Here is a 12,775-nt window from a genome sequence, read left to right on the forward strand (position 1 = left end):
AGCCTTATCTGTATACAGGCATGAGAAATCTTCAACCCTTTGGTTGTCAGAAGACATTTGCTATTCAATCTTTGAGAGCCCCAAGGGCAGAGGAATGGATCTCAAAGGGCTTAAAGTCTTGTAGCCTGTAAAGAGGAGGGAAAGTGGCAAGTTTGGATTCAAGAGAGCCTGCTCTCTGTGCTACTCACTCTGCTCCTCTTGAAACATTGTGGGTAACACCACTTACATTCTCCTGCCATTCACTTGGCTCATTGTTAGCTTTGAAATTCATCAGGGCATCTTGTAGGACTTATTATACAGCACTTAATGGTGCTGGAAGGATAACTTCTGTACACAGAAACCATTATTAATAGCTTTTGAAAATGCATTTAGTCTGAAAGCTGACTTGCTTCCCTCTTCAGTTTTGAAGTCCCCTTCTTTCCTCTTCAGCCTGTGTTTTCTTACCTTATATAAAATATTAAACTGGCATTTTTGTACTGTGAAAACAGGGAGGTATCCTGGATTTTCAGTGTTGGAGCTTCTTTGTGCTCTAATATAGGAAAAATACAACAGCTCCCAGGGCTCACAGAGAAAGAGTAATGCAAAAAGGGAATGCATGGGACCCCTTGGAACAATTGCTCTAGCTCATATGCATATTGAGCTTTTCTGCACAAAAAATAAGAGTCATTAATCAAAGAAAATTGTTTATCTGCTGTTCTAGAAGATAGCCATATGCGAAAATGGGAAATAAATTTTGTGAGTGCTGACAAATCTTGGCTGTTGTTGCAGTATGTTGCTGGGACATGGAAAAGATTAATAACTATAAGCTGCACCAAAATGCCAATGGGATACCTGTAGCATTTACTGTTCCCACTAGAATTTACCATCACATAATGCTATTGGGATGAGATATCTGTACATTAAGATATTTCTCTTCCTATCTTCCATTGTAATGGGTCCCTTCCTTCAGTCTCTTCTGCTACTGCTCATAATTCGTGTAGCAGAAGACACTGAGATTCAGAATATTAATGTCATTATAAATTCTGCTTTGTTCTGTTCTGTTTTTCCTACAGCACTTGACACAACTAATGTCATGGTCAAAAAGCAAATATTTGAGCTCCTGGCTGCACTGTGCATTTACTCATCAGATGGCCACTCTTTGGCTCTGGATGCTTTGGACCATTACAAGGCAAGTGTTTGGTTGGAGTAGAAGGAATGGCTTGGCTTTGATCCATGCAGACAGATCCATGTACCACAGAAAAGAGTGGGAGTAAAGTTTATTTTGGTAAGAGAAAGTAGGGGTACCATTGTTTTGGTAAGAGAAGTAGGGGTTTATAAGGTGAAAGCTGTAGGAAGTTTTTTGTGGTCAGTGTAGGTCTGTGGTGCTGTTCTGTGACTCGTGTGGACAGATGGCTGCCAACCACAAGGTGCTTTCTGGCAGCAAAAGCACCACCAGATCAGCAGAATAAATGGTGCCACATCCACAGGTTTCACTGCCCACGAGCTCAGGTGCATGCATCAGTTACCAGAAAGCAGAAAGGGATCCAGGAGATGTTTCCAATGACTTTCTGTGCCAGCCAGCCCCTGCTCCATAATGGAGGAGTGCTGCTTTTACCCATGTCTTCCTGTCCTGTGGGCAGTGGGATAAACTGAGGATTCCAGATACTAATTCCATCTGAGAGCCTGCCCCACAGTCATGGGATTTAGGTCTGTATAGAGCATCCTTGTGATTGTATCAGTTGTGTTACCCACAGAGTGTGAAGAACCAGCAGTATCGATTCAGCATCATAATGAACGAGCTGTCCAACACAGACAACGTGCCATACATGGTGACACTGCTGAGTGCTATCAATGCCATCATCCTGGGGAAAGAAGAGCTGAGAACAAGGACACAAATCAGGAACGAGTTCATAGGTAAGGATGTTTGTTACACCTTTCTATGGAGAAAGTCAGTGACCAAATGGAGTTTTTTCAGATGTATCCATAAGGTGCCTGGAGAGGCTGGGGAGCAAAACTGCAAATATTAATTTTCTTCGGTGTTTTGACCTTTATTAACAGCCTTTCTGTCAACAGATTTTTTTTTTTTTTTACTTTGCTGCTTTTCCATAGCTTTGATCTTTTCTGGAATCCCAGCAGCACTGTATCACTTGAGCTTCTTCAGAGCATTTCTATAACCAACCATCACATCTCCATATATAGCAACTACTTGTAAGAGTTGATAAAATTTCTTCACTCTGTGTCTACTCAGTTGAGCCACAGAGGCTTTCCCATGGTTCAGAACTTCCCAGCTGCTAGAATCCCAGGCTCCTAGGTACTATTGTTGGGATTCACCTCACATGCTGGGTGCATCTGAGTTGATGAGTCTGGGCTCCATTTCTCTCCATGGAGATCAAGGAACATTTGATGGTATCAGACTGATTTTAAATATCTAATTTGGGCTGAGGTCACATGCCTCAAAAGTGCCTGTGTCACTCAGTAACCAAAGAGGGATTGTGCAGTTGTTCACACAGGTGCTGCAGATGTGGTGTCTCATCATTTACCAGATGACTCTACCCATTTTTATAGATCCATCTGAAGATATTTTCACTTTTTCTCTCTACAAAAAGTTTTTATGAGCATAACATATATAAAGATCATAACAAATAAGTACTAAGTGGGCCATTATGCAACTATATCTATTTTTTTTCATTTACCAGGGCTTCAGCTGTTGGATGTTTTAGACAAGCTAAGGTAACGGTCTCTACTTAAATTTTCTTTAAAATTAGATTCACAATGAAGTAGCTTTGGAAATTTAATACTTACCCAACCTTCTGTTGTGTGAAGTGCAGTGTTCTTGGGTGGAGTGGACCATGCTTGTGTGCACCCATTCCATGGGAGCTAGAGGCACTTGGCCAGTGTTAAGATGCTCTTGCCAACCACAGTGTCACAGGGACAGCTGTTGGCACAGATGGCATGCACAGAGCTCTGGGCACAGATGGAGCAGCAATGTCCTCATTGAGGCTGTTTCAGACTGAATCTGAAGCAGTGCTGTGGGTTCACTGAGCAGCTTGCTGCGTTCAACACCACTGCTGCTGTTGGTCCCAGAAGCATCCAGCTAAAACAATTTACTAATGTATATCTGAATGTAATTTAAAAATTATGTTCTATCAGAAACATCTGTGATAAATTCTAAAATGCAGTTTATGTGAGTTGCAGTTATCCGTGTAACTGGAATTGCTCAATCCAACACCATAAAAATTAGGGAAGAGAAAATCTTTTATTAGAGCAGAAGCTGTAAAATTCTAACACTGTGTGGTCTTGAGAGTACTGAAAAAGTCAGATTTACAGTGTCTGTGCTTTTTAAAATCCAGTTTTGAATAACAGAGAAGGAGGTTTTTGAAAAAAAAAAAAAACATCACTGGAATATTTTCAATTAGTCTTGACTTTAAAAAGATGAAGGTGGCAGCCTGGTTGCAAAAGGGTCAGAATGCCACTCTGATGTTACAGCTCCAAGGAGAATTCCATAGCCAGCCTGTGCTGGGCCAAGTTAGGCCATGAGAAGTCTCATTCCATTGTATGTATTGATTGTAGGAAGAGGTACATTCTGTTCAGGAAAGGATGCACAGGTGACATCCCATCCTTTATAAATCAGGCAGAGCTGGATACTTTCAACACCAACTGGCTGAGTCCAAGAGGCAAAGAGATAAAAGCCACTTAACAAAAACAGTCATCTGAAAATTAGTGAAAGGCTCTCCAATGAAAACAAATGCTGTAATATTGCAGAGACATCGAGGAGGAGGATCTGCTTATCCAGTGTGACACATTTGAGGAGTTCAAAATAGAGGATGATGAGGAATTATTAAGGATATGTGATGGCATAAACATGAATGATCATCATGAGGTCTTTTCATCTCTCTTCAACAAAGTAAGTTGCCCCTCGCATGGGGTGCGAGGCCCCACATGGCCAAGTTAATCCACTTTGCCGGGAGCCAGCCTTGCTGTGACAGAAGCTGCTCTGTCTTCCAGGTGAGCCGCTCTCCAGTCTCTGTCCAGCTGCTGTCCATCCTGCAGAGCCTGCTGCACCTGGAACCCTCTCATCACTCCAGCCTCCTGCTCTGGGAGTCCTTGGATGCCGTAGTGAACAGAGCCCTTTTACTCGCCAATGACAGTAAGAACGACATATCCATCCAGCCTTGCACACTCCTCTTGTTTTCCCTTGTCCCATAAAAGTCTTTCCCCCAGTGTGCAGGAAATCATCTGTGGGACTTGGTGAGAGCTGAACAGAAGTGAGACAAAGCTCTGCCTTCTGTATAAGGTCAAGTGAAGGTTCATTCCTGTGGGTGGCCACATTTAGCAGTGAGCTTGGGATTCACAGTCTTGTTTTCATGGTAAATCCCTGAGCTTTGGCTCATGGGAGTCAGTGGGAATCTGTCCTCACTGGCATCCTGCCACTGGTGCTGGCCTGTCTTGCAGGCAGGCACGCTATGAAGTGTTTGTGGGCTGGGCACATGGGAAGGAAATGGCCTAGAAGTGAGAAGTGTAATTGTGTAAAGTGACACCAGGAAATGGACTCTCCATGGCTCCAGATCTACTGCTTGGTGAGGGTTGAATAGCATGAAGCAGCCTGTGGGCCTTGTTCCCTTCCCTGACCCTGACTCGTTTCTCTAGTCCAAGGGAACACAGTTGAAGAAGTCATTGAGAGGCTGCTGTCTATCAAAACACATCCAAACAAGCAAAAGCGAGCTGAGAACCGCCTGTCTGGGAGCACAGCTGGAGCTGTCCAGGCTGAACCAGAGCCGTGTGCACGTGCAGCTCGGTGTCCAGTGGGATCATCAAACCCCACCAGGGCACCAGCAACATCCTCAGGGCCACTGGACTACGAAAAGAAGATCTCATCCTGCCAGTTCACAGCCTGCTGTGCCCTGCCAGAGAAATCCAACCCTCCCTCCAACACTGCTCCCAACCCAGCACCTCCAGCCCCACCGCCTCTACCCTCTGGCACAGCAGCCATGACCCCCTCATCCCCCATGACAAATGCACCTCCAGCCCCTCCACTCCCTGGCATCCCTCCCCCTCCACCCCCATTGCCTGGCATGGGTATTCCTCCTCCCCCTCCTCCTCCACCTCCTCCTCCACCCCCACTGCCTGGCATAGGGGGTATCCCACCCCCTCCAGCTCCATTACCTGGCATGGTTGGTATCCCTCCCCCTCCACCCCCACTGCCTGGCATGGGTGGTATCCCACCCCCTCCACCTCCATTACCTGGCATGGGTGGAATCCCTCCTCCTCCACCCCCACTGCCTGGCATGGGTGGCATCCCTCCTCCTCCACCTCCATTACCTGGCATGGGTGGCATGCCTCCTCCTCCACCCCTCCTTCCTGGCATGGCAGGAGATTACATAGAAGCCGTGGTGGCCTCCCAGTTCAGCTGTCCCCTGGGCTTGGGCAGGCCTCCCCACAAGACAGTGAAGACACCAACGCTGAGAATGAAGAAGCTGAACTGGCAGAAGCTGCCCTCCAACGTGGTGAGAGGTGGGTGCTTCTGGCATAGTCACTAAAGCTGCTTTAGGGGTGCTTTACATGGCTGCTTTTGCTTCCCAGGGGAAGAAATACTATCTTAAAGTTTGTCAGATGTGGTTGACTCTGTTTAGATACAGAACTTCCCTGATTTCCTTTACTTTTGACCTACAAAGCTGATATAAAAGTAATATGAAACTACCAATGTAATAGTAGCTATTCCAGCTGAATTAGTACTTTGGAATAGCTTGTTTATTACTAAAATACTTTGAACTTAAAAAAAGAGAAAGGGATGGGAATGTTTTCCTGTTCACTGTGACATGCTTTAGATCCAGCTGTGATCTGAGTTCCCAAATTTTTATTACCTAGCTCAACTGTGCTTGTATCTGGGTATATTAAAGTCATGATTAAGAGTGAATGTGAGGATCACATCACATCTCTCTTGATTTTTGGGTTACATTTCCCTCTACTAGTGGATTCAAAGTGGAACATGAAATGTGAGAAGAAACTTCGACAAGCTGTGTCAGCTTTGTCCTAGACAAGCAAGGCATCCACTGCATGAAAGTAGGCAGAGGTGAAATCTAAATAAGGGATGTCTTCAATCACAAGAGCAGTAAAAAGTCTGGATTATTTCAGTAGAGGCTTTTACAGGCATGTTAGGGTGATGATTTCTTTTTTAAGCTATAAGAAATTTAAGTAGAAATTAATTCAAGCAGTCCTGTAGCCAGGAGGCTTGAGCATAAAAATGAAAAATGGAGAAGTACATATTCAGAAAATGTCCAAGTTGTGCCCAGACCCTCTGTTAGGATGTAAGGGAGCAAAAATTATATCAACCAGGGAACTAGAAACAAAATGTCTGAGGTCCTTGTCATGCTTATCCAGTTTGTCCAGCATGGAGGAAAACACAGTTTTACAGGGAGGGATGGGGCAGTACAGCCTCTGTGTGCCCAGTGCTGCCTCCTCCTAGCAAGTTTATTGCCCTTCAGCCCCTTTGGATCCCACCTGTGGCACTTGCCCCTCCTCAGTAATGACCATTTATCCAGGACTAATATGTCTCTTCTTATTTCATTCATGTCCTGAAGAGTGTCCCTGCTGGCAGCTCACCTTGTCCCAGGCAGCAGGAGCTTTCAGCTGTGCCTGCAGCCAGTCTGAACACTTTTTCTTTCTTTCAGAGAGCCACTCAATGTGGGCTTCTGTGAGCAGCAGCAGCGAGGAAATGATAGAGCCCAACTACAGCAGCATCGAGCAGCTGTTCTGCTTCCCACAGCCAACCCCCAAGGAGAAGGCAGCAGCACCAGTGAAGGCAGAGCCGAAGGAGGTGAGGAGACCCCCTCGTTTTTCCGAGTAAAGATCCCTGCAGACAGCTCATCTAATATGAGATATCTTCTTTTTCTTTAATGAAGATCACATTTTTGGACTCCAAGAAAAGTCTCAATTTGAACATATTTTTGAAGCAGTTTAAATGGTAAGATATGGCCAGTTTTCGTGACAGTTGGCAAAATTTTGAGCAGGTTTTGCAGTATCAGGAAATCTGTTCTAGCCAATGTGCTTTGGTGGTCCATGCTACTAAACATTGCCCATTTTTTCCTACACTGTCTTTAAAATACTGAGTTTAAGGGTTTAATTCTGTTTTTACATACGACTTTCCCATATGTTGGCAAAGGAGTTACGTCTCCATTTTACAGATGAAGTTGTGGCACAGACTCTTAGGGTGACACAGACTATGACGCACACCTGGAGGTAAAATCCCTCCTCAAATCAGGGCCAGTGGACAAATTAAGAGTTCCATTTTCTTTTAAGATAAAAAAATGCTCAGGGACAGGATCTCAGTTGTAGGATTCATCTCTGGCCTTGAGTCGTTTGATCAGGGTCAGAAATAAGATTTGGGTCATAGCGGGGATCTGGGTCCTGATTCTAGGTAAATTGTGGGGAGATACCTTTCCTTTTGGATTATTGTGACTCTTTACTAGGGAAAGCACAGATTGCTAGTGTGTGATAGGTGAAAAGTGGTCTTTGGTTGATGGCTGGCTCTGCTCTTCCTCCCTGCAGCTCCAATGAAGAGGTGACTGCCATGATCCAGAATGGGGACCGGACCAAGTTTGATGTTGAGGTTCTGAAGCAGTTGCTGAAGCTGCTGCCTGAAAAGCATGAGGTCAGGAGGAAAACACTGCCCTTGGTTCACAGAGCTGAACACACAGAGCAGCCCTGCAGTCTTGATTCTTTATTTCTCATTAGATAGAAAACCTGAAGGCCTTCAAAGAGGAGAAAGCAAAGCTAGCAAATGCAGATCAGTTCTATCTTCTCCTTCTTCAGATTCCCAGGTAAAGTTGTTACCCATAAACTTCAGCCCAATCTGTTTCTTGATTTACCTCTGGGAAGTTTAAGTTTCTTTATAGGAGCCTCACAGACTGATGGATATAACTGGTGGGTTTCCCCTTCCACCTTGGAGCTATCCCATTCCCTGTTACCCTTAAATGAAGGGCTCTTCCTGATCCAGCACATCCTCGCCCTCTGAACCAGCTGAAGCTGGCCCAGACTCAGGGTCAGATGTGCCCAAGGAGGCTCCATAACTTGGTGAAAGGCAGTGCCAAATGCAGTGCCAAGAAGGGGAAACCCTTCTCTTTGCTGATCACAATGCACCAGCAGAACCTACATCCCTGCTGGTCCTCAGGGCCAGCAGCAGCCCCTCGCCTCCCTGCACAGGCCACAGCAGTGGTTTGTGTGGATGTGGTTGACAGCAGTGTTGTGGGGTGCCATGGGCTTGCTGGTGGTGTGGGAAAGGAGCTGCTGTGCTGGCTGAGATCTCAGTGCCCTTATGCTGAGAATCCATCTCCACCCTTAGCTACCAGCTGCGCATCGAGTGTATGCTGATCTGTGAAGAGACCACCGTCGTGCTCGACATGATCCAGCCCAAAGCTGAAGCCATACGGAGAGCCTGTGAAGGTATAGATGACCTGAGCTTATTTGTGGGTCTGATTTAAGACTGGAAATTTTAACCCCCACAAAACTTCCCTGGAGCTCTGCCCTGTTACCACCAAAACTCCCCTGGAGCTCTTCAGTATTACTACCCAAACCCCAAAGAACTCCTGTGTGGTCCATTCACTGGTTTGCTGCAAATGGGATGCAGCTTTAGGTATCTCCACTGATGGTCAAAGCCCCTAACAGGACCAAAGGTTCTTTTCTCTCATCCTCATCCCTTTTTTTCTGCAGCAGATGTATTCCTCTGAAGCACTTTGAATGGTGAAGTGCTGGAAGTTCATCAGCCCTTTCAAAGGAGCTGAATTTAGACAGCAGAGCTGGCCCTGCTGCTGCTAATTCATCCATCCAGCATTATTTCCCAAATTAAGAACTTCATAAAGCAATTTTCTCTGCTGCCAGAAAACTTCCCCCAAAAGTAGCGATGCTTTAGTATTTCCCTGCCTAGAAATGGAACCAGAAGAAAGAGGTTGTTATTTTGGGTTATTAATTGCTGATGCTGCAATATGGTGAGTACACAAAAAGTTTATGCAATAGATTTTGGCTTCCTTAGGCAGAAACCTTTGGTCCCACTCCTCGCCTGTCCTACAGAGCCAGTTCCCCTAACTCCTGCTGGGGTTTCTCCAGCTGGCATTACAGCTGTCTGCTGGCATAAATTAAAGCTTCCCCCAGAGTGACTTCCCATCAGCCCAGCAGTTCTTTTGGAGCTGTTCCTACCTCAAAGCTGAGTGCTTCAGAAAGCACAGCACTGCAGCACCCTGTCATAAGAGCAAGGACAGGGACTGTGCTCTTCACCCCTGGTCGATAATCATCTTTACCATGAGAGACCCAGGAACAGGGTGGGTATGTCCGGTTTTAGCAGGTGATCATAGTGCAGTCAGAACTGGCTTCACAGCACAGCTAAATGAAGTTGGCAAGAAATTCAGTTTGCAGCCCAGTTACCCTTGCCCACACTGGGAAACTTCCAGGGAAGGCAGGACCTTGGTTGCTGTTAGTGGGGAGGGTCCAACTGCAGGTTATTTGCCATTAGGAAATGAGAGACCAGATGTAAAGAAAGAAACATAAGTCAACGAGGACTTTGACAACCCATGGAACTGAATCTGCATGGAGTCAGTTTCTCTGCTGGTTGGGCATTGGGCTGCAAAGCCAGAATACCAAATTTGATTTAGTAGAATTCAGAATCCAAATTTCAGTGCAGTTTAGAAAATGTTCTGGTGTAACAGAGGCTATTGCTTAAAAGCTCCTTATGTTTTTCAGATCTTCTGACCAGTCATCGCCTGCCAATATTTTGTCAACTGATTCTCAAAGTTGGAAACTTCCTGAACTACGTAAGGACTTTTTTTGTCTTCTCCTCCCCCCATTACAGTCTGTGAATGATCTCCTTTAGGGTTGTAATTTGGATGAACACAGGAGTTACATCTGCTTTTTTTCTCTCTTGTAGGGAAGTCACACAGGCGATGCCGACGGGTTTAAAATCAGCACTTTACTCAAACTAACAGAAACCAAAGCCAACCAAACCCGCATTACACTGCTGCACCATATTCTAGAGGTACCACTGCCAAGTCCTGCACAGTAGGGAAGAGGGAGGGTTTTATCACAGATGAAGCATTTCCCCTACTCTACTGCTGGCTAATGCCACATGCTCATACTCACGTCCTCCCTGGCAAGCCCCAGAGTGTCACAAGTCAGGAGAATTTGAATCACTTTGGTGACTCTGGTGGAGACTGCTTGTGGTCGCTACTCCTTATTTTAAGACTTGCTCTGCTTCCCTCCAGCATCTTTTCCACAGTGTCTGCAACTTCCTTTCATATTTGTGCAATCTGCACATCAGCAGCTGCAAACCACAGAGCACAAAGCTGTCCTGGCTCATCTGTACCCATTCAGTCTTTTTGCCTTTCCACGGACTCTCCCTTTTCCTCCAGATTGTGCTCAGGCTTTTCATGCTTCTCTCTAAGTCCCCATGGCTTTCCTACTCCCTGCAAAGATGTTTTTATCTTTTTTCTCCATGCTCTGCTCTGCCACCTTCATTCATCAATGTCCCTCGTTTCAGTTACTCATGTTCAAGCCCCACTTTAGCTGGCAGTAGCTTCAGTAAGGACAGCTATGAAAGTAAAAAATGCAAGACTCAAGGCCTTTTAGTACCTTTCTGGTACTGTGGGAAGTGTCAGATTGCATCAAACCACAGTCCTACCTCCCTCTATGCTCAAGAAGAGCTCTGCTTTGCTTTGAACTATGAGTATTTCTGAGGGTTTAGTACTCTTCTATGTTTCTACAGCAGGGGAAACACCTTTCCTCTCTGAATGTGCAAACTACAGTTAGAGGGGCAGTAGCAGAACACGGCACAGTCATCCTTCCTGGACACTTCTGTCCCTGTGTCTTCCCCTCAGCTTCCCCTCGGCTCCTGCCACACACCAAATAACATTTCTTTCTCTCTTCCTCTTCAGGAAGTAGAAAACAGCCACAAGGACCTACTGGAACTGCCAAAGGATCTTGAATATGTTTCAAAAGCAGCAGGGTAAAATTGTGTGTCACTTCCTTTGAATTAAAAACAAAAATAAATCCCATGCACATCAACAATGTACCAGAAATTAGGACACACACAGCTGGTATAGATATTAACAAGATGGCATCTTACATAGTTTTAACTGAAGATTTGGTTGATGAATGTTGAAAGCCCTTTAATATATAATAATTCTACTACAGCTGGCAACACTTAGGACTGAAATTTGCAGAGCAGTCATTTAAAACTGCCTCCCAGACCGTTCTGAAATGTGCTCTGCCTTTGTGGTGGCAGGAGCTGGTGAAGGTCAGCTACCCAGAAGCATTTCTGAAGTACCTCCAGGCAGGGACAGTGAGCTAACACTGAGCACAGGTGAAGAACAGCCTTTTGAATGGGTGGACATTTTTTGGCATTCATCTACCCAATGCACAGAATTGTAGGTAGGCCTGGCAGCCTTTCCCTGTGGAGGGAAGCTGTTTTCCCTGAGCTTGGACTGCATAGAGAGTTCAGAGCACAGGGTTCAGTTCAGTGAAGTGGCGGGAAGCAAAGGGGCGACCAAACCACCAGTTCAGACTTGTCCACTCCTTGGTCAGCTCGAGATGCTGGAGTATCAAACTAATGGCAGGGTTCTGTGTGATTTCAGAATTAATCTTGATATTATCCGCACGGAGTCCGGTGCCAATTTAAAGAAGTTGCTGGAGCTTCAGCGGAAAGTCTTATCATCAAATGAGGATGTGAAACAACAGTATGAGAAACCCATCCAGGTCAGTAATGGAGCTGCCTTAGATCTCCCCATTACACAGAGAGGTGGTGCATGGTACATCTGCAGCAGAGGAGCCTCATGAGAGGGGAGAAAATACTGCCACAAGACATGCTCTCAAATTTGGAAATAGGATGCAATGCTGCACAACCCAAATACACATTTGCCAGCTGCACCCCAAACCTAGATACCTTTGGTGAGGCCATTTCTTAGGGTGTGTGCCCCAACTGCTCTGTCCATGCTTCTGTGTGACTCCTCACTTCAAGACAGGATGGTCACCTTCTGTGTGGATCACCACAGTGAAGCCCTTTGCTTGGGATTAAGCTTTGCATGGAGCTTTCCATGTCTTGCTCAAAACACCCCTGTAAACTGGCACAGTGCAGTTGCCAAGAGTAAAGATCATCTGCAAATCTTAATTTCTTCCCACCTGCTTTCCAAAAGCTGCAGTTAAAAGCCAGGACCTGGAGTCCTGCTTTAAGCTTTAATCCTTTCTCTGTGTGTGCACTTCACTCGTCTTCTGGATGGTGTTTTACTTTGTGCATTTAATGCATTTCAGGACAGCATTGATGCCTCCAGAAAGCTTGAAGAAGAATTTGAAACCATTGAAAAGAAGAGAGAAGAACTTGCAAATTATCTGTGTGAAGATCCAAGCAAGTTGTCCTTAGAGGACATATTTAGCATCATGAAGACCTTCAGAGATCTCTTCATCCGAGCCCTGAAGGTTGGCATCTGCACACAGGATGCTGAGCATCCCTAGTGCTGGATGCTGCCTCCACTCCAATGGACAGGGTGGGATGGGCACCCCAAATCCCGGGGGGAATCTGGTTACAGCCTTCTCCTTTTGGCACTTGGCATGAGGTCTCCCAGTGAAACGGTGTCTGATCCCTCCTCCACTGCATCCTCATGCAGTTCTGGTGCTGCTGGGCCTGGCCCAAAGGATTTATGATCTTGTTGCAACTTCAGCTGCAGAGTCAGTCACAAAGATGTTTTTGGCCAAGTGTGCAAGTTTTAGAGAAAGGGGCTTACAAAACTTAAACCTTTGCTCCAGCCTGAGCAAACAGTCT

The 12,775-nt window shown here is 45.6% G+C and overlaps 1 protein-coding gene across 5 annotated transcripts in view; it reads left to right on the forward strand.

The window, feature by feature from the left end:
* Positions 1–12,775, forward strand: part of INF2 (inverted formin 2) — a 40,468-nt gene that overhangs the window by 18,864 nt on the left and 8,829 nt on the right. For 4 of the 5 annotated variants that reach the window (XM_030275093.4, XM_072930473.1, XM_072930474.1 and 1 more), the window contains exons 3-18: positions 1,053–1,168; positions 1,734–1,893; positions 2,676–2,709; positions 3,742–3,883; positions 3,985–4,126; positions 4,627–5,490; positions 6,648–6,793; positions 6,879–6,940; positions 7,525–7,627; positions 7,711–7,796; positions 8,318–8,418; positions 9,709–9,779; positions 9,893–10,000; positions 10,896–10,966; positions 11,595–11,715; positions 12,268–12,432. In XM_030275093.4, the coding sequence (XP_030130953.4) occupies positions 1,053–1,168; positions 1,734–1,893; positions 2,676–2,709; positions 3,742–3,883; positions 3,985–4,126; positions 4,627–5,490; positions 6,648–6,793; positions 6,879–6,940; positions 7,525–7,627; positions 7,711–7,796; positions 8,318–8,418; positions 9,709–9,779; positions 9,893–10,000; positions 10,896–10,966; positions 11,595–11,715; positions 12,268–12,432 (2,492 nt within the window). Of the gene's footprint in view, positions 1–1,052; positions 1,169–1,733; positions 1,894–2,675; positions 2,714–3,741; positions 3,884–3,984; positions 4,127–4,626; positions 5,491–6,647; positions 6,794–6,878; positions 6,941–7,524; positions 7,628–7,710; positions 7,797–8,317; positions 8,419–9,708; positions 9,780–9,892; positions 10,001–10,895; positions 10,967–11,594; positions 11,716–12,267; positions 12,433–12,775 lie in introns of those variants that run through there. The other variant, XM_072930475.1, reaches the window with a different exon arrangement.

This window comes from Taeniopygia guttata, chromosome 5 (assembly GCF_048771995.1).
Source record: "Taeniopygia guttata chromosome 5, bTaeGut7.mat, whole genome shotgun sequence".
NCBI classification, from domain to species: Eukaryota; Metazoa; Chordata; class Aves; order Passeriformes; family Estrildidae; genus Taeniopygia; species Taeniopygia guttata.